The 25,729-nt window shown below is 43.8% G+C and overlaps 2 protein-coding genes across 2 annotated transcripts in view; one reads left to right on the top strand and one right to left on the bottom strand.

Moving 5' to 3' along the window:
• The window catches only part of DENND2D (DENN domain containing 2D), an 83,512-nt gene that overhangs the window by 34,401 nt on the left and 23,382 nt on the right, over window positions 1-25,729 (bottom strand). The window lies entirely within an intron of this gene.
• Window positions 8,418-23,213, top strand: CHI3L2 (chitinase 3 like 2). The gene is made up of 11 exons (XM_054472863.1): window positions 8,418-8,522; window positions 10,291-10,320; window positions 11,184-11,385; window positions 11,680-11,736; window positions 14,686-14,836; window positions 15,408-15,532; window positions 15,793-15,922; window positions 18,517-18,699; window positions 21,104-21,220; window positions 22,004-22,143; window positions 22,992-23,213. The coding sequence occupies exons 1-10, from the start codon at window positions 8,483-8,485 to the stop codon at window positions 22,139-22,141; spliced, it is 1,173 nt and encodes a 390-aa protein (XP_054328838.1). The 5' UTR covers window positions 8,418-8,482; the 3' UTR covers window positions 22,142-22,143; window positions 22,992-23,213.

The following is a 25,729-nucleotide window of genomic DNA, read 5'->3' as shown; positions in this document are numbered from 1 at the left end:
TGAACATTTTGAAGCTTGTGTTTAAACTTTGTTAGAACAGGTCTAGAGTCACCCTTACCATGGGGCTAGTGAGGCCCTTAACTAAAGTTTGACGCTTCTGAGGTTTCTATTAAATTCCCAGCTGCTCAAGAAGGACTTTCCACTCTAGCCGGTCTTATCAAATGTCTCCCAGCCCAGTGCAAGCTCTAGTGGTTGTTCAGCTTCCAGATCTCTGGTGGTGCTTATTTCCTTGGTACTTTTTGTTGTTGTTGTTTTTGCCCATTCTGCTGTAGTCTCACCCCCTGTATGAGAGCTTTGTATTCAGCCACAGATCTGAGGGAACCCCATGCAGGTTTCTGAAGCTCTTTTTCTGTACTACTCCCTTATCTCTGGCATTCTATTGTGAAGTTTCCAAGCCTCTCAGCCTCTTCAAACTCCATTCTTTGTCTCAGTGGGACTTGCAGGCTCTCCGTAGGCCCCCCTCCTTGTGTTGCAGTCTGCACAAGGCAGAAGGCTGGAGTTGTGGGAAGGCTCATCTCATTTGTTTTCACAGCCCTGCATTGCATGTTGCCCAATGTCTGAAAACAATCATTCTGTATATTTTATATCATATTCTAGTTTATTGTGTGAGAGTTAACTCAGTCATTACTGGAGGAGGCCACAAATACTTATTAAATGTGTGAAGCATTTTAGCTTCCATGCTGGTTAGTAGGCTGTGAAGATGAGTTAGTGTGCATACAGGAGGTAAAGGAACTGAAACTCAGGGTGGGTGGGTGAGGAGGAATTTGTCCAAGACAAAGCTGTTGTTAGACCTAGGAGGAGAGGCCTGGTGCTTTGCATCCTCGGGCTGTGCTTTCACACTCAAGCCACATCATCTCTTCCCTGGCTTAGCTGCTCCGAGCACTGCCTCCTCCTCAGTTGTCTCCTCCTCTTCAGTTATGTTTTCCAGCACTTGGGATGCTGACTTCTTCAGCCAAGCCCCTCCAAGCCCTCCCCATACCCACATTCAGATAAAGTGGAAAGAGATTTTCCATCCCAAGTGTATCAGATCATTTGGAAAGATCAAGACCCAGTAGCTCCATCATGAGCCAGTGGATGAACTTTCTGATTGTCCCTGCTTTGACTCCCACTTCCAATTTGCCCAAAGGCCCTCTCACCACCATGCAGCCTGCAATATGAGACCATGTCTGTGAAACCGTGCCATGAACAGCAACACTTAAGGAAATTGGATTATTTAATCAATAATTGGAGCAATAAGCATCTGCCTTGGTGTGCCGGGCCACAAGGGGCACAGGTAAAAGGCCTGTCTTCTCAAGAAGCACTTATTCTGGAGACTGGCTGCCCACTGTGGGGTTCAGTTAGCAGATAACACCCTGCTGCCAGTGGTTTCAAGGTCTGCCTCAGGTGCAGATAAGGCAAAGGATCCCTTTGCCCAAGGTCATGACTTACCAGGGAAGCCCATCACTTGTGGCTGAATGAGGAGAGCGTCTAAAGACCCAGGCATTTTAGTCTGAAGTGAGACAACTCTGATAGACGTCACTTGTTCTGGATCTCCCAGCTAGGCTGGCTGAAGCTTTGTCGGAGCTGCATCCAAACTCAGCCTCTTCCTCTGCCCAATCTTGCTCCCTCTTTCCTTTCACAACAGATAATTTCTAATTAACAGCTTGTGTCCACACTTCAATTCCACACCTGCTTCTAGGGGGCCCAACTCATGACACAGGGAATGACCATGACCATGGGCTTTGGCAGCTACAGTCCAGTCCAGTTTTCCTGCAGACAGGGAAAGGTCAGGTCAGGCAGGGGATGATGACTCCACAGAAGAGTCACCCTGATACCACAGGCTTCAGCTTCTCAAGACTTTTTACCTCCCTTCTTTTTTTTTTTTTTTTTTTTTGAGATGGAGTCTTGCTCTGTTGCCCAGGCTGGAGTGCAATTGCACAGTCTTGGCTCACTGCAGTCTCTGCCTCCTGAGTTCAAGTGATTCTCATGCTTCAGCCTCCTGAATAGCTGAGATTACAGGCACCCTCTATGCCCAGCTAATTTTTGTATTTTTAGTAGAGCTGGCGTTTCACCATGTTGGCTAGGCTGGTCTTGAACTCCTGGCCTCAAGTGATCCACCCACCTCAGCCTCCCAAAGTGCTGGGATGACAGGCATGAGCCACTGCACATGACCAACCTCCTTTCTTTATCAATGTGACAGAAAGTTGAAATGAAGATGAGTTACTGGGACATGAGATTAGATTATGTTTATTGAGTGTACACTCTGAGCCAGGTACTATGCTAAGTGCTTCACTTGCATTATCACATTTCATACCCTCAAACAACCTCCCAGGGAGGTAATCTCATTATCCCCACTTTATAAAGCCCTTTCCCTCTGTCTTATGAGAGTTGGGGCAGGCCTGAGGGCAGTGAGTGATGATCTCAGATGCCCTCCAGCATCCTGGCCTGTCTTCTACAGCATGAATCCCTGTGAGCAGCTTCATTCTCATTGCTGGCTCCTGCTTATCTCCTCTTTTTTCTCCTCCCTCCCCCAGCTCTCAGTTCTGCAGATCTGGCAGCACTGCTCAGACCCCACCAGCAAATCAGAGGCACTTTCAATGCCCATCCCCCACCCTCAAAAATAGGAAGAGGAGAAACTCTCAGACCACATCCTGCATTTGAGCAAAGTTCCCACCAGTGGTTCAATGCAGGCAAACATGTATGTGACATCTTCCAGCTCATAGCCAACCTAGCAACCACCAAAGCTGGGCTCCCAAGAGGTCACTCATTCACTTATCAGCAATGGACTACCAGTGATGGACCTGCTGTGTTGGGAGGGGGAACTGGAAGTGTACAGATGAGTGATTCATTCATTTATTCTTACACTTTTTCACCTAACAGTGACTTACTGTGGTCTTATTTTGTTTGAAGCACAGCTCCTAAAGATGTGGTGGGTAGCAAGAAAGAGCCTTGATCTCATGTTCCACTTAGTGGAAGAAATAAGATTTACAGTCCATTATCAAACAACTTCATAACAGTCCAGTCACACGCACACAAAGTCCAGAAGAATGTACAGGAGATTTGTAGTTTGGGATGGATCATAACATCTCACACATAAAGGGTCTCAGGTAAGGTGAGTATTGAGGTGGCTGCTGCAGTTCGTTTTCTTCCTCCCTGGTTCTGCCCAGGTCTTTCTCTTTAGGCTCTCTGGGTGCCTCACAGACCCACTGCTCTCCCCAGGGAGCACATGCCTCTCTCTGAACCTGCTACCTCTTCTCCCCCACGCCCCATCCCAGTGGACACTTGGCCTGTTTAAACCTCCCTCCAGTGTCCTCTCTTATTGATGGCTACACTGAGCAAGTGTGGCCCATGTGTCCCATGCTGAGATATGCTAAAAGAGCCTGGCTCTTCCTCAGCCTTGAAGCACATTAACAGAAGTCCCTTTCTGTTACACCAGTTTTAGGCCTGAATCCGGTCCCAGAAAGCAAGATGGGACAGTGCCAAGCCTCAGGAATGCAAGCATGTTAGGGCAAACAAGAAAAATCCACTTTGCTGTATTTAGAACAGAGCATTTCTCCTTCTTTTATTTTTATTTTCATTTTTCCCTTTGATCTTCCCTGGTGTTCTCCCTGTGCATTCACTTTTTTGGGTCATACTTATTTCTGCAGTGAACAGGGTTATGACATCATCCCTCTGTCCCCACTCATCCTTCCAACCTTTCTGAGACAATTCCGGGGCCAAGAGGAGACTGAGAAGCTGGGGGAGGTAGGACCTTCCCAGGACACCTGCCCAGTGCCAGCTAGGTGTTGGGCTGCCTACCAACAACCACGAGAGGGCGCCCCTTCCCCATGCCTCTGCTGCGGAGGCTCCCTCGGGAGTCCAGGCTTGGGGTGGTCAGAAGTGCTGTAGGCCCTGGACACAGGTTTGTATCTGGAAGGTGACAGTGCCTCTGCCTCATCACTGACTAATAGAAGGCCACTCTTCATTGTTATTTCCTCCCTATGGCAGAACTGGGTTCTGAATTTCTCCTCAAGCAAATCCCCAAAGTATATTTTTAACCTAACCTTGGGTTAATAAGTATAGTTTTTCCCATCTTTAGGGATTCAAGTTCTCCCTGGGGTTTGGAACAGAGCTAGATCCTGCCTTCACAGACCCCTGTAAATCAAGGTGAATTGAAAGTGGCATTTAAATCTGGCCTTATATGCCAAGAAATGGACATCCTCATGCTTCCACCCTGCTGGTGATCTCAGTTCCCATGACACCCCTACACTCTCATTAAGTCCCCCTTGTTCCCATGTCTGCCACAGAGTTACAGAGTCCAACTCTGAGACTTCACTAAGACTGGTTTCCTTGTATGTTTCCTATTCTCCTCCTGGCAATGCCCAGATCCTCCTTCTAATCCCTTCTCAAAGCTTGCTTTCAGGAGGAAGCCAGCCGGGTCCCTACCAGGGCAGTGTGGCCTTTCTATTCTCTGCAGTCCTCCATTCTTTCTGTACCACTGTGGTGTTTGTGTTTAATTCTCTGCTCCTTTATGCTGCCTCTTACATATCTCTTTCCTGAGCTGGATGCAAAAGCTATAAATGAAGATTGGCAGACATAAAAATATTTTTAAAATTATGTAATGAAAACAATATAAACATAATAGGAAGTAAAAAATGAAAAAATACAATAAATATGGTAATGGATTAATTTATATAATACAGAGAGAATTCCTAAAAAGCCATACCAAAGAGATGGAGAATCCAATAGAAATGACCAGGCAACTCAGAGAAGGAGAAAAAGTATTGGCCAATAAATATATACATTAAAAAGTTGCCCAACCTTTAGTTTAAACATAAATTAAAATAAGAAGGCATAATTTTAATATAAAAGATAGACTGAAAATACCCATTATTTATTGTTTACTAGAATGGGGGTAATAAGCATGCCTCATATGTAGTTGGAAGGAATACATGCTGAAGCACAATTTGAAAAGTAGTATAAAAATAGTAAATGGATGTCTTTTATACAAAATCATCTCATTGCAGAATTATCTGTGACCGTGAAATTTGAAAACAACTGAAATGTCCATCAATGGGGGATGTAGTAATTTAAAATTGCATATAAATTGATATTCTCTATTTTGATTATGTGAAAGGATGCTTTGCCATAAATTGTTGAGGGTAGGGGAGAAAGAGAGAGAGAGTGTGTGTGTGTATGTGTATGTGTGTGTCAAGAAAGAGGAGAGAGAGAGAGAGAGAAAGAGAGAGAGAGAAGGGAGTTAGGGATGATGCATACCAAAATTGTTAACAGTAGTTTCTTTAGAGAATGAATAGGTACTTTCATTTTCTGCTTTATATATTTTAATATTCTTAGGGTTTTGCTGAAATGTAAACTTGCTACAATTAAATTTTTTAAATTTCTTTTTGAGACAGAGTTTCACTCTTGTTGTCTAGGCTGGAGTGCAGTGATGCGATCTCGGCTCACTGCAACCTCCGCCTCCTAGGTTCAAGCGATTCTCCTGCCTCAGCCTCCCAAGTAGCTGGGATTACAGGCAAGTGCCACCATGCCTGGCTAATTTTTTGTATTTTTGGTAGAGACGGGCTTTCTCCATGTTGGTCAGGCTGGTCTCGAACTCCTGACCTTAGGTGATCCGCCCACTTCAGCCTCCCAAAGTGCTGGGATTACAGGCGTGAGCCCCCGTGGCCGGCCCAATTTTTAAAATTTCAAGTTTGAGGAACAAATGAATAATTTGTTTGCATGTTTGTCTCCACCACTAAAAACATAAGTCAATAGAAAGCTGGAATCAAATTATATTTGGTTCATATTTGGTTTACTGTATAAATTATATTTATGCAGTGACTGACAGAGTAAACACTCCATTAATTTTTTAAATTACTTTTCTTTTATACATTTTAAGGGTGGATGCTTTATTTAGCACATTCTTCATTCCCCATAATGTTATATTTACCTGTATTTATACATTTGCCTCCCCAAGTAGAGTACAAGTTTCTTGAGGCAGATCAAATAGGGACTCTATAAGCTCTTATCAGTTCTTTACAAGGTGTAGATTTTCCATAAGTGTTTGCTGTACTTGTCAGATGCTGAAGGATTGGAAGCCATTTTTCCTCCTTGGGCTACAATCCGCCACCCATATTATCTTCCTCTTCCACGGTGGGGTTTGAGTTTAGAACATACTAATGTCTCTTGTGACTTTGAAAGATTAGGAGTCTAGTAAGGAATGTCTCCAAGTTAGGTTTTCAGTTGGAATAGGCACTGGAGGAGATGAAGACCTTGCTTAGGAGAGAATCCACAGCTTAACCCTGGAAGGAAACTTGTTTAAGAAAAAAATCTGCAAATAATTGCTATGACCTTGACAATGAAAGTCAAAATCTGATTGACTAAGTTTTCTCTTTTAGTCCTGGGGACAAGTTTATCATTTTCTAGAATTAAAATGCCAGGATAAAAAAAAGATACATCTCTCCATCCACCAGCATAATAAGGCCTAATGTCAGGAAAGCAGAGATAAAACATTAATGCCTTTCTTTACTGTGCTCTCAGTGCCAATCTGGTCATCTGACTGAAGTACGGAGATAGACAACTGCAAAGCAATGACAGTGAGAATGAATGCACAGGCACACTTGTGAAATGCTACATTTACCTCCTTCAGCAGGGCAGGAAATACCTACCAAAAGATGAAAAGACCTCAGTTCAAACTAACAAAGAATACCATGAGTGTTTTCTTTTCCTTTTTTCTTTTTTCTTTTTAGACGGAGTCTCTGTCACCCAGGCTGGACCATGAGTGCTTTTTTAAACCTCATTTTAAATCTGAAAGAAGAATGAATACATTGGTATGCATAAGAAGTTTAGTATGAACCCATACTGTGTTTTGTTATCAACAAAGAAACAAGAACAAAATTGGCACCCTTTCAGTAAGCTGAGCTGAGGTATTTTCATACTGAAGGTTCTGCGGATTCTGGAGCCCTTGAGAACTGAGTAGGTAGGTTCAGGCAGCTATAACAAAATACCACAGACTCGGTGGCATAACAACAAGTGTCTATTTCTCACAGTCTGGAGGCTGGGAAGTTTAAAATCAAGCTGCACACAGGTGAGGTGTCTGGTGATGGCCCTCTTCCTGATCTGCTGAAAGCCACCTACTTGCTGCATACTCCCATGGTAAACAGAGATCATCTCTTCTGTGTCTATTCTTGTAAGAGTACTAATCCCATTCATGAGGACTCTACCCTTATGATCTAATTACCCGCAATGCCCCCTCTCCATAGACCATCACACTGGGACTTAGGGCTTCAACATGTACGTTTTGGGTGACACCGAGGAGCCAGTTATGAAAAAGGCACTGGGAGATAGGTAGGGAGATGTGCAAGGCCCTGAGGGTCTGAGCCTTTGAGTCTGGAGTGTAAGTCCATTCTCACAGGTTAAGGCAGGATCCTGAACAAACATTTGTTGAGGTTTTTCTTTTTGTGTTTCACATAATTCTTTTTTTTTTTTTTTTTTTTTTTTGAGATAGAGTCTTGCTTTGCCCAGGATGGACTGCACTGGTGTGATCGCAGCTCACCATAGCCCCAACCTCTGGGGCTCACTCAGGAGATCCTCCCACCTCAGCCTCCCAAGCAGCTGGGATTATCAACATGTGCCACTATGCCTGGCTAATTTTTCGTTTGCATACTTCTTGTACTTGCACAGTGGAGACACAGACACCAATACATCACAATACAGTGTGAAGGAATGAAAGGAAATAGAATGCACTGTAGGTAGAGGTGCCAGCTAGTCTTGGCTTGGGGGACAGTGGGAAGAGCTACAGAGAAGGTGTCATTGGAGGTGCCTGGTAAACAATAGCTGTTGTTGGGTGTGGTGGCTCACACTTGTAATCTCAGCACTTTGGGAGGCCAAGGCAGGAGGGGCACTTGAGCCCAGGAATTCAAGACCAGCCTGGGTAATGTAGTGAGACCCTGTCTCTACAAATTTTTTTTTTTAATTAGCAAGGTGTAAAGTGCATGCCTGTGGTTCCAGCTACTCTGGAGGCCAAGCTGGGAAGATCCTTTGAGCCCTGGAGGTTGAGGCTGCAGTGAGCCATGATTGTGCCACTGCATTCCAGCTGGGGTGACACAGCAAGAGCAAGATCCTGTTTCTAAAAAATTAAGCAAGCCAGAGGTGGTGTGAGCACAGAGAGAGGTGGAGGCAAGAAGAAGGAGACAGATTGGGATGATGAGGAAGGAGATTCAGGGCCTAGGGTGATACCAGGAGGTAGAGCCTGAGTATCACCTCCTTCCCTTCTCCAGGACTGGGTCCCTTTTAGGTGAGACTGGATGAAAAGGGCTTTTCAGCAGCTGTCTTCACAGCAACTAATTTCTGACAGGTCAGAGTTGGCATTGCTCAAAATCTGGGCTTCATTTCTGAGAAGTTTCACAAGTCTGCCAGGGGAAGTCCCTGGACTTCTTGCTTCTTTCATGTAGGATAGGCTGTCGAAACCTCAGTGGATAAAAGACCTAGAGAATGCACATCCCAGAAGAAGCTGGCCAAGGATATGGGAGCAACCACCATGGACCAGAAGTCTCTCTGGGCAGGTGAGCATGGGGTTGATAATTCAGCAGGAAAGTTGGTGAGGAAGGAAGAGGTAACAGGTCTGTAGAAGAAGTAATCTTTCTCCTTTCCTGGGACTTCAGTCTTTCTGTTGACTTTAGTGTCAAAAAATTTCAAGCCAATGCAACTGTTGCAAGGGAACCACCTGATTTTTCCTGAATGGGCAAGAAGGCAGCAGTAGCTGGAACCCTTTGCACTGGCAGGATGTTCTCAGTTTGCGCAGAGGTGCTTCTTGTCCATATCAGAACTGGAGCTAAGACAGGAAAGAGGCCAAGCTTTCTTAGTCTCTTGGTGTATGAGCGTTGTATTACGAGTCACATCTTTCATGGGCTCTGCCGTGGTTATATTTTACAACTCTTGGAGAGCCCCACATTTCTCATCTGCAGAATGGTTTATTGAATTAAATGTTTTTTAAACTCTCCCTTTCAACTCTAAAGTTCTGATCCAAAACTCTGACTTTTGTGGTGGCTGGGAATTGGGATGAGAGTGGGGATGAGGCTAAATAAACAAGGCTATGAGTGAACGAGGGACGTTTACCAGGAGGGGAGGGGAGGGAATATGTCTGCTGGGGGAAAGAAATCATTTATTTGTGTCCATACCTCTTTCACCTTGTCTTAGCCTCTCAAGCCATGAAGCACCCACTTGGCAAGAGCGTTTTGGGTTCCCTGTTGAACTTAGCTGAGCCCTGGACTGACCCTTGAGAGGGTAGAGCCCGTAGTGAGGCCACACTTTGGAGAAGGGCCTGGAGGCTGACCTGACAGTGGATGGGCCAAACAGAATTTCTCTGACCATTTACTTAGTGAGTGTGTGGAGAACCAGAGCCTAACCTCCCTGCCTAAAAAAACATGTGAATCATCAAGAGAGAACAGTAGAGCCCTGTTTTCCAGCCCTAAGCTCTGCAGGGGAGGAATCAGTTCCAGCAGCTGTGTCATTGAAAGTTTTCTCTCCTTTTTGGCTGCCCCTTTCTTCACTTTCGGACCCGTAAGGGTTTCAGAGTGAACAATATCCCCAGGCTGGGGGGATTGCAGTTCCAGGAGTCTTGTCCATTGGGCAAAGTTTCTAGGATCCAGGGGTCTGCTCTTTCTTTCCTTTAGGAGGATGTGTTAAGTATAGAATAATCTCACCATTCTTCCTAGGGTAGATGTCCTATGGAGAAGAGACTGGGCATAATTTCAAACATGTAAGTTTAAAGCACTACCAGGGCCAGATCACACTGCTTACCTTGTTCTAAGAGTTAATTGTTTATACATAGTGTGACCATCTCAATTTGCCTGAGATAGTGCTGGTTCAAGCTATGGTCCTAGGGAAATTATTAATAATGCTCCTTTTTACTCTTTGAAGGGTCTCGTTGGACAATAAACTATATGGTCACCCTACCTATATTCAACTCCAGACTAGACTATGAGCTCCTTGAGTGTAGGGAAGGCATTAACTGCATTATAATTTCCCCAGTGTCCTGAGCAATGCTTAGCACAGAGCATATGATTCAATAGAACTTTGTTGGATAAATGAATGAAAAAATAAATTCCCAGCTTGGAAAATGTTTCTGCCTAGGAACGTAGAGACACAAGGCACCCCAGGGCTGGGGATCTCAAGGTCCTGTAAAGAAACCCCAGCAGCTGTGGCTGGGGAACCCAGATGAAGTGTGGCTCTATCTTGTATGTAAGCACACCCATATTTTCACTGCCATTATCTGGGACAGCAGAACCAGGTTTGGCTCAACAGATTTCTCTTTCCACCCATCTATTGCAGGTGTAGTGGTCTTGCTGCTTATCCAGGGAGGTAAGTAGTCAATAAGTCACTACCGCCTGGATCTCCTGGCTTGGGTGCTTTCATTTTTGATGTCCAGTTTCTTTTTCTGCTACATGCTTTTTTTCTTGATTACTCTTTCCGGTTCTGCCACTGACATATTTATGACACTGAGTTTTTGTTCTCTGTATCTTTTTGTGTATCCCTTGTTCTAGTTCTTTTTGAGCCACTCTCTCTCTCACCCCTTCCCCATACCTGGCCTCAATATGTGTGTGTGAATACAAACATACACAATGTTTGTATTATCTGTTTCTCTACTGATCTGTGTCATCCAACCATCCATACACACTGAATCTTAGTGCTCCATGGGTGTTTCATATGTTGATGGTATCTCTGTCTCTCAATGTATTTTTTTTTAATTTTTTTGAGACAGGGTCTCACTGTATGGTCCAGGCTGTAGTGCAGTGGTGTGACCATGGCTCACTGCAGCCTCGACCTCCCAGGCTCAAGCAATCCTCCAACTTCAGCCTCCTGAGTAGCTGAGACTACAGGCATGAACCACTATACCTGGCTAATTTTTAAGTTTTTTGTAGAGATGGGGTTTTGCTATGTTGCCAGGGCTGGTCTTGAACTCCTGGGCTCAAGCAATCCTCCTGCCTCAGCCTCCCAAAGTGCTGGGATAACAGGTGTGAGCCACTGTGCCCAGCTTCAGCATATTTCTTAACTGGGGTCTGGGTACTCAAGAGCCAGCACTAAAGGCCCAGGCTGAATGACCCTCAGAGGCTCTGGCAGAATGAGCAAATGATGCAATGGCTGTCTTGGGGAGAAAATTGTGACTTTCTGGGCTCTAAGGCAATAGCACTAGAGTCTCATTGGCTCTCTTCACTCTACTCCAGGATCTGCCTACAAACTGGTTTGCTACTTTACCAACTGGTCCCAGGACCGGCAGGAACCAGGAAAATTCACCCTTGAGAATATTGACCCCTTCCTATGCTCTCATCTCATCTACTCATTCGCCAGCATCAAAAACAACAAGGTTATCATCAAGGACAAAAGTGAAGTGATGCTCTACCAGACCATCAACAGTCTCAAAACCAAGTCAGTAAGATGGGGGTGGAAGCATCCTGCATGGGTTTTAGAGGAGGGAAGCTGGTCTTAAGCTGAACCTAAGACATACTATCTCATTCATTCATTCATTCCTATGTATTTCTCTGGGTGTATTTCTGATCCTAACTGTTCTCACCAGTGCTTCATCCCTTCACTGAACTTCACTTTAGTTCAAACAGCCAGGCCCTAATTGTCCATATTCTCTACACTTAAGAACTCTGTTCTCTAGACAAAGGCTTCCCTGGCAGCCAGAAAATAAATAATCATCTTATTCTTCTACTTCAGGAATCCCAAACTGAAAATTCTCTTGTCCATTGGAGGGTACCTGTTTGGTTCCAAAGGGTAAGACTACATCTTTATTTTTTGTTCATTTTCCCATGTAATTTTTGATCATCACCATTTTTCCTCCTCCTAAGAAGAGATATTAAACTAGGCTGTAAGAGGTTTTCCCTTGGCCAGGTGGCAAAACTGATCTGAGTTTTGTCATAAGCAGAGGAACAGCATTAGGTTTCCTGGGGTCTTTGAAGGAATTCTTTTGGAGCTTAATACAAGCCCAGACACTCAAGGCTTGAGAGAAAGTGGGCCATGAACAATATTCAGAAAATTCTAAATTATTTACATGAATGTTTTTCACTTTATGGATTATAGAATTAGTTTTAATTGGAAAGTGCAATTTTTTTTTAAATCACTTGAGGGTTTGACTTTGCGCCCTGGGGTGGGTTGGATGGGTTGCTTCCACTCAGAAGCCCCACCATGGCCCATAGCAGTCAGTGGACTACAATGTCTGGGATCATGGCTGTGCAGCCAGATGGCCTGAGCACCATCAGAGCAGCAGAGGAAACAATCAGTCCTGCTTTGCTTAAAATCAAAATAGCTATTGAAACAAAGCACACATTCTAAATATTTTCTATTCACATAAAAATGATATCCCATTTACATCAAGAGCTAAATGAAAATACATAAGGATAAATATCACATTTTTTCAATCTTCAACTACAGTTTATCTAATTTTGAATTTCTTCTGCTTTATTATTTGAAGTGCTAAAATCTTAAAAAGTCCAGAGATTTTAAACTCGGCTGAGAGAGTCTTGGAGTTTTTATAGAAATCTGATAGTACAACTTGTGCAACCTGTCAGTAGTCAGTTACAGCCAGAGTAGGCAGAGAGAAGTAGTGTTAGAAGACCTATGTAGATTTCTGCAGACAGAAAGAAGGAAGAAAGATCAGGCTACCTAACTTTTTTGGTTCTGTGTTAACTCCTCCGTGAACACCCTTCAATATGAATGGGCTTCCATGGCACCCATCCTTCTAATTATCAAATTTTCTCCCCTTCCTAATACTTGCTTAGGTGTTGATGCAAATAAAAATGTCTTCATTTATTCATTCATTCTTGCATTCATTCATTCATTCATTCTTGCATTCATTCATTCATTCATTCAGTAAATTCATTCAGTAAATAATTGTTTACCAGTTTAGTGGTTGAAAGTAGAACTTTGGAGATAGACGTGTTTGGTTTGGATTTCCCTTTAGATGGATGCAAGCTGTGTGACTTTGGTCAAGTTCTTTATGCCTGTATGCCGCAGTTTTCTTTAACTATACAATAAGAATAATAACAGAATTTACCGCAGGGTGATGTTGTAAAGGCAGACAATGCAAGCAAACTGTTTAGCATAGTGCCCCTGTGCAATAAGGGCTCAAGGGTTGCAGTAATCACTGTTATATGATTATTGTTGTTATTATTAGGTAAATGCCAGGCTTTGTGCCAGGTGCTGTGCAGAATAATTACATACGTGTAATACACAAACTTGCTTCTAAGGAACAAATTAGTAAATTTCTATTGAATGGGCATCTGTCCTAAAATTGGAGGCATCTTCCCAGAGGCTCAGGTGCAATGGCTTTCTAATCATTGTAAGCACTTTCAAATGCAAGAGAAAAGCTAGAAAACTATTTCCACCGTAGTTTTCTGATATCAGGCCAGTTTCTTGCTATCTCTTCAACTTCGAAGATGAGATACATGCAGGAATCAAAATCTCAATTTAATATTGAGTAAAACAAAATTAATTCAAGGCTCTAAGAAAGCCTGGGTGTGGGAGTTATTGTAAGAGGTGAAAAGTGACACAACTTAAAAGTTGTGTCCTCAGGAAAATACTACTATCTCATCTACAGCTTTGGGTTTTAAATGCTATTGGTGCCCTTGGTGTGGGCATCTGAGAATCAACTTCATGGCTTCAGAATTCTAGTTCAGATGAAGCCCTTGAGGAGCTGCTGATTTCAAGTCCCGTTTTCATCAGAAATCCTGGGGGTGGGGAGATCTGCATTGCCTATTTGTGGCCGGGATGCTTGTTTGGGGACCATGAAGTCACTGGAGTCCAGTTCTTTTTCCTGGAACTTCCCTAAATGTTACCCCCTTGAGGCACATGAAGCAGGATTAGTACCCTCGGTCCCAATTTAGAGGTGGCCAGACTGGAACCCAGGGAGCGGGTTAATGACAAAGTGGCCATCAATCAGAAAGGACTCTGATCTTGGACTTGAATCTAGTTCTTCTAACCCTAAGCCCACCACATTGCAAACTGCTTTTCCAAGGGTGTAAAGTGTTAAAGAAAACCAAAGCTGGACAGTATTTAAAGCAGTAAAATGGATTTTATTCAGGAAATATTGAAACGGGGAAAAAGACCTCAGTATGGTACTGGGTTCTATTCCAAAGGCAGCAAAGGCAGGTGAGGAAATATAGCCAAAGAGCATGCTGGGGGCAATCAGTGGATGGAAAATCATGAAGAGGAAACACTGGGGCTAGGGGGATTCTTGCTAAACTGATTCAACAGGATTCCTGCCAAAGGATGCCAGCGTGATGAGATACCACCTGGGGGATGGCAGGGGGTGAGTAATCAGGTACCAGGGCTGGGGGTTTCTGGCTAAACTGACCTTGCAGGACTTTTTCTGGAATCGGGCACTGCAAAGACAGACACAGAAGCCCAAGGTTGAGGTCCAGTTGAGAAGAGGGCTCAGAGAAGCCTACCTAAGTTTGGTCAAGGCAAGAGTCTTTGTCAAAGGCAGCTCCGTTACCCTTAGGAAGCTCTGCAGAGAATCCAGTCTTCCTTTACCTGGCTGGATCAATGTTCTGGCCCAACAATCCTTTTTCTCTCATCTGTTCCAAAAGGGGAAAGCATTAGAATAGACAAATTGTAAGTGAATATTGGGGAAGAGAAGACTGCCCAGGATTTCTGTGAAAAATGTGTTACACTACAAGTGTTACTTGTTCTTTCCAAAAAGACACTCACATTGCTTCTTTCCAGGTTCCACCCTATGGTGGATTCTTCTACATCACGCTTGGAATTCGTTAACTCCGTAATCCTGTTTCTGAGGAACCATAACTTTGATGGACTGGATGTAAGCTGGATCTACCCAGATCAGAAAGAAAACACTCATTTCACTGTGCTCATTCATGTAAGTCATGAATCAAGTAATTCATGTAAGTCAGATGCCACGGTGTACTCAGTACTCTGATATCCAGAATCCACAGCCACATTGGGAGACAAAAAGGAGGAGATTGAGTCTGACAGCCCCAGCCTTTCTGAAGCTCCCATTAATGAGAGAAAAGCCCCGGTTCCCAGTTTAAGGCGGTAACAATGGAGCCCCCTTGCGCATTTATTTTGATGTTCTTCTTTTTGATGAAGAACATCAAAATAAAGCAACATCCATATGAAAGAGGGTGTAGCCATAGGATTTCCTGAGTACTGAGGTAGGCTCACAGAAGATCTAACAGATAGATTCGAAAATCTATCAGGTAGAAACCAAGATAGTTATTCCTGGGTACAGTGAGGCTGGGGTTCTCCTGCCTAATGTGGAAATTTCCTGAGCAGATACAGGCACAAGGCATCCCCACGTGGGGTGGGGAGGAAAGGGTTGATCTTTTCCATCTAATGTGGTTCTAGAAACCTCATAGATTCCAGGCAAGAAGCTTAGCACTGTACTCTGGGAAGGGGAATATTGCACCTTGTTTCTTTGTTTTTCCTAGGAGTTAGCAGAAGCATTTCAGAAGGACTTCACAAAATCCACCAAGGAAAGGCTTCTCTTGACTGCAGGCGTATCTGCAGGGAGGCAAATGATTGATAACAGCTATCAAGTTGAGAAACTGGCAAAGTGAGTACATCAGAGCAAGTTTCCATCCCTCTGCTTCCAATTTGGTCCATTCAAATGATGCATCAGCATGTTTGAGGGATGAGGGGAGGAGAAAGAGAGGGAAGGTCATTGTCCTAAGCCTGCATCATTCAGCCAGGAACAACTTCTTTACAGAGACTTTCAATCCTTCTAGCAGCATCATTCAAAACCAAAACAATTACTTACAATTGTTTCTACCACTGCTCGTCACAAAATCTCTCCCATTGCTTTTGGCACTTTAGAGATCTGGATTTCATCAACCTCCTGTCCTTTGACTTCCATGGGTCTTGGGAAAAGCCCCTTATCACTGGCCACAACAGCCCTCTGAGCAAGGGGTGGCAGGACAGAGGGCCAAGCTCCTACTACAATGTGGTGAGTAGGCCAGGGGAACCGCAGGGGTACTGGCTGTGGGGGTGGGGCCGGGGAGAGTCCGGCATGTCTAGAGTTACTTTTATCTTGAACTGAGGAAGAGCTATGAGCCCAAGAGGGAATTGGGTAGCCCCAGGAGCAAGTGAGTGCAGGAGAAGCGCTTTGACCAGGCACCAATAAAATGTCACCTAGAAAATGTCAGAAGTGCTGATAGCTGAAGTGCCCTAAGCTCTGTCTCTGGCTCAAAGTGTCCCCCATCCCTGTCTTCTCTGGATTCTCCATCTTTGATACATTTCTTGGCATCTACACAGGTGAACAGAACTTGTACCTTCCTGTGTCCATCTACATTCCCTATTTAATTCTATCTTTAAAACAACCCCATGAGGTCAGCTGGGTAGGAAGTGTTACTCCCACTTCACAGATGATGAAACAGGAGCTCGGCAGATTCCATTGACTTTTCAGGGTCATGTGTTGTGAACTTGCTGGTGGTGGGAAATGAAAAGTGAAAAAAAAAATAATGTTGTTGCTGTTGTTCTGGAACATAACATATCCACCCAATGGGTTCTCCTTGCCCACTGATTTATCAAGATAGGAGAATTGCAATAGAGAAAGAGTTAAAGTCATGCAGAATCAGCTCTATGGGAGACTGGAATTTTATTATTACTCAAATTGGTCTCCCTGGAAATTCAAGGATCAGGGTTTTTAAGGATAATTTTGTGGATGGGGGCTCAGAAAGTGGCAAGTGCTGATTGGTCAGGTTGAAGATGAAATCATAAGGGTTCAAAGTGGGTTTTTCTCGCTGTCTTTTGTTCTTGGTTGGGATCACAGAACTGGTTGAGCCAGATTCCTGGGTCTGGGTAGTGTCAGCTGGTGCATCAGAATGCAACATCTGCAAAATATCTCAAGCACTGATCTTAGGTTTTGCAAAGGTGATGCTATTCCCAGCTGCAATTTGGGGAGGCTTAGAATCTTGCAGCCTTTGGCCGCATGACTCCTAAACCATAACTTCTAATCTCATGGCTAATTTGTTAGTTCTACAAAAGCAGACTGGTCTCTAGGCAAGAAGAGAGTTTGTTTCTAAAAAGGGCTGTTAATCATCTTTGTTTCAAAGCTAACCTAGAGACTAAATTCCTCCCAAATTGAGTTGGCTTACACCCAGGAATGAACAAGGACAGCTTGGAGGTTAGAAGCAAGATGGAGTCAGTTAGGTCAGATCTCGTTCACTGTCATAATTTTCTCAGTTACAATTTTTGCAAAGGCTGTTTCATATATATAGATATATATTCCTAAAATTCTGGGAGAAAAAATATCTGTGTTGCATGTTTCCAGGCCTTCATATTCAAAGTCACAAAATGGATCAGTCCAGAGCTAGATATGATTTCTGGTTGGGGTTTTCTAGGCCTTCATGTGGCTAAGTCACATCAGCCTCCTTCACTCCTTCCTCTCTATCAGTTATCTTTAAGGATGAGGAGACATATCTTTGTCTTCTCTAACCGTTTATTTTGTTCTGAGAGCAGGAAAGCCAAAATTAGCCTCTTACCTCCCTATCTGTCTATAAACCAAAAATAAAATTCTAAGCCCCCCAAACATCGGAACAAATCCTTCCTCTTGACCAAGAGCATTCAAAGTTAATCTGAAAAATTAATTCAGGTCATGATGGGAAGTTGGGTGTCAGGCATGCGTCACAGCTGACCAGCATTAACATCAATACAGAGACCTTAGGACTGATAGAAGAGACTTTCTAAGTCTGATGAGAAACATTTACAATCTAGTCTTTCTGAAGCCTGCTACCTGGAGGCTTTATCTGCATGATAAAACCTTGGTCTCTGCACCACTTATCATAACCCAGACATTCTTTTCTATTGACTCCAGGCCTTTACATAATAACTCTTTTAACCAATTGCCAATCAAAATATCTTTGAATTCACCTGTGACCTGGAAGCTGCAGCTTCTAGTTGTCCTGCGTTTCTGGAGTGAACCAATGTTCATTTTACATGTACTGATTGATGTCTTATGTTTCCCTGAAATGTATGAAATCAAGCTGTAGTCTGACCACCTTGGGCACATGTCCTCAGGATCTCCTGAGAGCAGTGTCATGGGCCATTCGTCACTCATATTTGGCTCAGAATAAATCTCTTCAAATATTTTACAGAGTTTGACTCTTTACGTTGACACGTCCCATTGGGTCTAAGGTCATTGTGAGGCCTCATGGACTAGGAATCTGACAGCCACCTTTGTCAGTATTCACAGTGAGCCATTGTGTAGACAAGTTCCACAGGGATTTTGAGTTGACTCAAAAGGGAAAGGAAGATGGTGACAACCTTGATTTCATGTTTTCTAGGTTTCTTGACTGATTTCTTTTGTGATCCACTGTCTAGTTCCTTTCAGAAATTAGAAAAAGTTGCGTACGCCTCTTGCTGCTAAAGAGCATATGTGCATTAGAACAAGCACTCTGGTCCGGGGGGCTGGTCTGTTCACACTCGGATGTAGAAAAGAAACCAGGCAGTCACCTCTGTGAAGTTTGGGATAGAGGCTAAAAAAGGTCTGACACCTTTCTTTCCCCACACTCTGAGCCTCCATCTCTCTTCCCATTCTAGGAATATGCTGTGGGGTACTGGATACGTAAGGGAATGCCCTCAGAGAAGGTGGTCATGGGCATCCCCACATATGGGCACTCCTTCACACTGGCCTCTGCAGAAACTACCGTGGGGGCCCCTGCCTCTGGCCCTGGAGCTGCTGGACCCATCACAGAGTCTTCAGGCTTCCTGGCCTATTATGAGGTACCTGGAAACCCCCTGTACCCTCAGCTCCCTGCCGTGTCTGAGGAGATGTTCCATCTTCAATTTAACAGCAGAGTAAAACATCCTGAGTGTTGTGAAGGAGAAAGGTCAGACTGAACATGTGAGGGGATCTCCTAACTCTGGGTTGGGAGAGGGTCAGGGAATGCTTCCTGGAGGAAGTGAAATAAGCTGAACTCTGAAGAGGAGATGGAGCTAGCCAGGAATGGGGATAGGCAGAGGAGGGTATGAGAAATTGAAGAAGGAAGACTACCCCAAGTTCTTGATTTGAGCAGCTAAGTGGATGGCAATGCCATTTACAGAGATAGGGAAGACTGGAGGGAGAACAGAGTGGACATTGGTCCTGCTCATGAGATCAGTTTTGGATGTTCTGAGTGTGAGGAGCCCGTGGGACATATAGATAACCTGTGAGTCGTTGAATATATGGGTTTGGATCACAGCAGGCCAGTCTGCACTAGAGAGGTAGATTCAAAAATATCAGGATAAAGCTGGTACCTGAAGCCAAACCATACAGTGAGAAGTGAATGAGGCCCCAGACAAACCCAAAAACCTCCTACACCTGAGGGACATGCAGAGGAAGGGGAACATATTAAGGTAACTGACAAGGAACTACAAGAAGGGTAGGAGGAACCCACCCAGATCTGTGCCAAAGACCTTAGAGAAGTAGGTGTTTCAAAAAGGAGAGAGTGGTCAAATGTGTCAATTTCTGTGCAGATGTCAGATAGATCATAGGGATAACAAAATTGTTCAGCTAATTACACCATCATTCCTCTCTGCCCTCCAATCTGGGAAAATTTATTTAAAAAGCATTGGGGAAGATATAAATCTAACAATAGGTCAACCAACAGAAACTCTTTGGACACTCCCATATCCCAAACACTGGGTACTGTGAAAGCTAGAAATAAGTAATTATCCATCCTTGTCTCTAAAGGGGTTATTGTCAAGGTGGAAAGAATGTGAAATACAGACATAGCTAGTTAAACAAGAGTTCAAAAACAAGATAACTATAACATTTAATAAAATCAGAGAGGTATTGTAAAACAATATGGGATTCAATGACCAATGAATGGTGTAGAGTGACATGAGATCAGAGATGGGTGACTGGGGAAGCCTCCATGGAAGAGAACACGTTTATGCTGGGCCTTGAAGGATGAGTAGAAATTTGATCAGGTACAGAAAAAAAAATATCATTCTATATCCTGGTCTATCTTTGGAGTCCCAGCCTGACCTCTCATTGTGAGTGTGGACATGCCATCGGCCCATGCTGAATGACTTGGCACCAATGGGCACCAATGGGTACCAAGGTACCCATTCAGTGTAATGCTCAATTTTTCCCTTCATCTTACACATAGGAATGATTGACACATCGTCAATTCAATTGGCAACAGGAATGGGACATGGGTCATTGTGAGAGTCCTCATTGAATCTCAGGGTACCTGATAGATAGGAAGTGAGAGAGAAGCTGACCCATCCTTGTGTAGTTCTAGGTTGATAGCAATAACACTCTTAATATAAGGGAGAAGAGAGGTCTTTGCTCAGAATCTCCTGGTAGGGTTATAATATCAACCACTAGATATGCACTTCCCATCTCATGGAAAGTTTGATTTGATCGTTCAGTTCATAATGACTCTAGGTCATTATAACTTTGACAGATTGATATTTGCTTAAATATTCAACTTCCATTTTCTGCCCTCATTGTAGTAAGCATGAATGTAGTTCATCCAAAAAGAGTAATCCGAAATGGATTTTCTATGTGATGTTGAAATGCATTTTTTAATTGAAGATTTATCTTTTTTAGAGCTCTTCCTTATGCTAACAGAAAGAATGTAGCTAATGATAGAAGGGGAGCCCCAGGACAGGGCATATTGGGAATGGGATGGGACAGACGGGGAGTAATGAGATTTAAGTGGAGATACTACAAGATGAGGAATAGTGGGGATGGTCATGATAATACTTCACTTTAGAAGTAGAGCACTTTACTGTTTCCAAAAAAATTTTTTAATGCGGATTAGTTCATTTGATCCTAACAACAACACTGTAAGGTAGATATGTTGAAAGCATTATTATAATTATTTCCATTTTGCAAATGAAGAAATTGGAAGATTTATTGGTCGGTGCTGGAGTCTGGTCTGGAACTCAAGTATTTTCTGATTTCTAGCTGCTGTGTCTCCTCCTGATGAGACTTTAGCACAGACACTTCCTAGTGGTTCACCTTGGAACACCCACTTCATATGATATATGTGGTCATTTCTCTCATTGTCTGATCCTTGGGATAAAGGTTCTGATATTTTGCCCAAGTCCCTAGTGGCTCGCCTGCCCTGTCTACCCCAACCAAGTTTCAAGAATAACCCATTACTGACCCTCTCGTTTCCCTTTCCCCTGCCAGATCTGCCAGTTCCTGAAAGGAGCCAAGATCACGAGGCTCCAGGATCAGCAGGTTCCCTACGCAGTCAAGGGGAACCAGTGGGTGGGCTATGATGATGTGAAGAGTATGGAGACCAAGGTAGGTGGGCCACAGGCAGATACTCCTTTAGGTGGGGAATGGTGATATGTAGTAAAATGCCTGAATACTCTATGTTGAAAGAGAGAAACTTCTGAGGCCCCAGACTCTAGGATGGGATCCAGCAGCCTCTATAGCTCAAGTCTAGTAGTGACTCTATGTCATACCCGTGAGCAGCTGTGGTACAGGTAGAAGAGTTGGAAAGGATGCAAAAAAGAATTGAGAACAAGTAAGTTTATTCTGATCAGTGACGAGTGGAGAGAAGAGAAAGGCAAGGAGAAGGGAGAGGGAATAAAGGAGACATTGGTGCCTGTATAGGTAATCTACTTTGTTAATTATCTCAGTACAAACTGTTCAGTCCTTCTCATGGATGACCTAGCTAGGAGGCTCCAGATTCCTGAGCCTACCAGTTCTTAGACCTTGGTAAGACATTTGTGTTCCTTTCAGGGTTAGGGCAAAAAGGAGGCTTGAGTGTAATTGACAATCCTGGCCACTTGTTTTGTTAAGGGCTTCCTAGTTTCTTCCCTTATTATGGAGAGTTTTCTCAGCCTCCAAGAATGCCAGACTTTGAGTGTGGTGACTTAAGTCAGAATGAGATGTGGCTAATGCTGATCTGGTGGCTCTCTCTCCCTGAGCAATCTTACCCCTCAGGGAGTCTCTAACTCCAGAAAACCAGTTAGTCTACTGCTGTATTCTAAGATCAGACCCTCATCTGAACCTAATATGGTCCTGGGCATTTAGGGGCCACCCTTCGAATCTCTGTGTGTCCTTCTGTGTCTCCCATAGGTTCACTTCTTAAAGAATTTAAACCTGGGAGGAGCCATGATCTGGTCTATTGACATGGATGACTTCACTGGCAAATCCTGCAACCAGGGCCCTTACCCTCTTGTCCAAGCAGTCAAGAGAAGCCTTGGCTCCCTGTGAAGGTAACAGTCCAGGCTGGAGCTGGGAGTGGGCAGAGAGCTGGGCAGAACAGGGCACAGGAGACTGGGGGAGATCATCTTCACATATTTGGACTAATCCTTTCTCATGCTCCTTTGGCTCTTCTGCCATGTTTTCTTAGCAATGAGGCTGGTTCTGCCCTTTTCATAGGCTTCCCATAGACTTTTAAAGTAATAATAATAATATTGATAAATTTTGGCTACCACTTATTGAGCATAGTATGAGCTAAGGACTTTCATTACATATATATTAGGGATAAATATTGACTCCACCAATTCTTGGTTACAAAATCATCAGCCTGTCTTAATTTTCTAAATCACAATAAATCTGACTCTATGCCCTCAATTCACTGGACTGATGATAATTTCCATCTCACTCATTACCTGATGCTCTTTTCCCCCACCCACAGTTGATCTTACTTAGTCTAGACATTTGGGAGCTCCCATGGTCATTATTGGTACGCCTTTACCCAAGCCTCCCTATTACCTTGAAGGTCGGTGGCTTTGCTGCTGCTCCATCCCTTGGCCCCCAGTTCCCTAGGTGTGTTGTATATCCTCCTGTGCAGATGAAGGCTGTTGCTGACCAAACAGTTATGCTGTGATACATTGGTTCTAGGGCAGACGGTGGAGAAGCAGGGTGCTGGGGCTCACTGCAGACAGACAACTAAAAGACTGTCTCTGCTATCCTGGCAAAGGGCCTAGAACCATTTGAAAACTCCTGATTAGATAATTGGGTAGCAGCCTTCCAACTCTGAGCATCCATTGTTTAGTAACTTGACTTAGGCCTCAGTTTACTGAGTTGGGCTTTGAAATATTTTTCCTTTTGTTTCCAGGATTAACTTAGAGAGAAGCAGGCAAGATGACCTTGATGCCTGGGGCCTGCTCTCTCCCAGGAATTCTCATGTGGAGTCCCCTTGCCAGGCTGGCCTTTGGCTCTCTCTTCCAAGCCTTTCCTGACTTCCTCTTAGATCATGGATTGGACCTGGTTTTGTTTTCCTGCAGCTGTTGAATTGTTGCCCTGAAGTACAATAAAAAAATTCATTTTGCTCCAGTAAGTATGGCCTCATTTGTTCAGTCCTTGACCCTGTGATATCAGGTTGTTCTGTCCCTACTATTTGTGGAGTCCAGAGCTAGGGTGAAAACGAAGGTTTGCGTATCATGTTTAAATATTAAAAACAGCTAACATGCTGTTAAAATATGACTTATGCTCCAACATTAACACATACAACTTTGCAACCACCCAGAAGGCCAGAACCTGAAAATTTAAAATTCTCAGACTCCTTGGAATACCACACCAGAATTCCCATCTTTGCCTCTGTCTCTCACAGTAGAAGCCTCATGGGCATACTTGTGGACATTGTAGGCTTTGTATCCAAGCTTCATCTGCACTCTACCCTCTACCCTCAACCTCCAACACATAAACCCACCCACACACACATACACCCGCCTCTGGGCTATGCATGTGCACACCAGCGTTGTGGTCCACTCTCAGTGAAGATGGGCCCCGGGAAAAGTCATGTGCAGGCCCTGAGAGAGTGCACAGGCTCTTCTGGCTATTTGGGTAGAAATGCTGGATATCTGGATCATGATTTAGAAGAGGAGGTATGTGAGCTTTAGGTGAATGTGCTCCTAGACTGGCAGTCTCCTCACCTTGTGGGGATGGGTGCAACTGGAAGAGGGCCCAAGTGGGACCCTCCAAAGGAGGGTCAGCAAACTACGGCCCATAGATCAAAGCTAGCCCACTGCCTGTTTTTGTAAATAAAATTTTATTGGAAGACAGCCACACTCAGTTTGGTTACATATTGTCTGTGGCTACTTTCTCCCAACAATGGCAGAGTTGAGAAGTATGACAGAGACGGTATGGCCTGCAAAGCCTAAACTATTTACTCTCTGGCCCTTTACAGAAAAGTTTGCCAACTCCTTTTCTAAAGCACGGTGTTCACAGCACCAGGTCTAAGGCTGATTCTGGTGTCAGACTCTTTAATTTTAGGATGAACTGTTTTCTCCCATTTTCCCAATTTCTCCCAATCTTTTCCGTCTAGAAAAGCCACTTCTATCCTGACCTTTGAACCACAGTTTCATGCACTTATTTAATTCTCATGGCTTGTGAAGTAAGTGATAATAAACCCAATTTTCAGATGAGCTAACTGGGGCATCAGTGTAAGGGTACATGTCTGATAAGTGGTGGCGACTAGACTGAATCCAAGAAGGCGGCTGCACCAGAATGTCTGTGGAAGAGGGCATTAGAGGTGGCTACACGATCAAAGTGGCATAAGGTGGGAATACTAGGAGACTTTTTTCAAAACTGCTTTGAATATCCTATTATGGTGGAAAACCCCAGACATACATACCAAAGAATGGGAATGGCAAGCACTGACGGATACTGGGGGAAGTTAGTCCCCAAGGTCCCCGTGAATGCTGCTCCAGTGCTCAGATCTTCTTACTACAAGGTAGAAATTGCTTGGGCCCCTCTCTGGCTTTCTAACTCTGGCTTTCTAACTTTGCTTTCTGTGGTAATTGAATTCTCAAGAAGCAGAAGAGCAGAGTAATTAAGAACATAGTCTGGAGCCAGATCTCCTGGGTTCACACACAGTGGCTTTGTCACCAACCTAGTGGCTATGTGACCTTGGGCATGTTATTTATCTTTTATCTGCCCCCAGCTTTCTCATTTTTAAGGTGGGGATAATAATAGTATCTACCTCTCAGGGATATGATAATGGTTAGGTAAGTTAATATTTGTAAGGCATTTGGGCAAATGCCTGACACATCACAAATACTATTTGTGTTTGTTATTATTTCCATTAAAAGGAAAACATTAGATAAAACAAATCTAACAGAGTTTATTTGAGCAAAGAATGATTCAATGAATTCGGCAACACTCAGAACCAGAAGAGGTTCAGAGAGCTCTCCTCTGCAATATGGAGAATGAGTATTTATAGACAGAACAGAAAGTAGAGAAATAGTCTAATTGGTCACAGCCAGGAGTTTGCCTTATTTAAACATGGTCCGATCAGTTGACTGCCTCTGATTGGCTGAGATCTGGTTACTGTTACAAAAAAATATACTTCTAAGTTAGGTTTCAGTTTATTTACATACTACATTAGGTTCCAGTTCATTAGTAGGGACTCAAACTACAGAGATAACCTCAGGCCAAAGTTAATTTAACACTTCCATTATCCAGCTGCTATAACAGGCACAAGAGAGAGTATGGGCAGCTGCCCAACACGTTAACCTTGGCCTTGCATGGAGCCTAAGAGCCCATTAAAGGTCTATGTCTTGGGCTCTAAGCCGTGAACTCTGTGGAGCCCTCTCTCATGCTTGCTGTGAGGATAGAACCATTTGTTTTGCAAACATCCGGGAGAAGATTAAGGAAATTAAGGCCCCTTGTTTGGCTGGGGTTGGAGATGGATTCTGGTCATCCTTTCCTTTCCTCTCCTCTCCTCTCCTCTCCTCTTCTCTCCCCTACTTTCCTTTCCTTTGCTTTCCTCTCCCCTACACCCCTACCCACTACAACCCCTTTGAGGAGATCTTTGTAGGCTAAGAGTCTTATGCCAAGGAGGAACCATATCTT

Source organism: Pongo pygmaeus, chromosome 1, assembly GCF_028885625.2.
Source record: "Pongo pygmaeus isolate AG05252 chromosome 1, NHGRI_mPonPyg2-v2.0_pri, whole genome shotgun sequence".
Classification (NCBI taxonomy): domain Eukaryota; kingdom Metazoa; phylum Chordata; class Mammalia; order Primates; family Hominidae; genus Pongo; species Pongo pygmaeus.
Note: the sequence above shows the minus strand (reverse complement) of the source record. Positions and strands in the feature narration are given on the sequence as shown.

Excerpts from the sequence above, each read along its gene's own strand:
- CHI3L2 (XM_054472863.1), top strand. The coding sequence starts at position 8,483 with ATGGGAGCAACCACCATGGACCAGAAGTCTCTCTGGGCAG. Across the intron at positions 10,321-11,183 it reads CTTGCTGCTTATCCAGGGAG|GATCTGCCTACAAACTGGTT; the intron begins GTAAGTAGTCAA and ends ACTCTACTCCAG. Across the intron at positions 11,386-11,679 it reads ATCAACAGTCTCAAAACCAA|GAATCCCAAACTGAAAATTC; the intron begins GTCAGTAAGATG and ends CTTCTACTTCAG.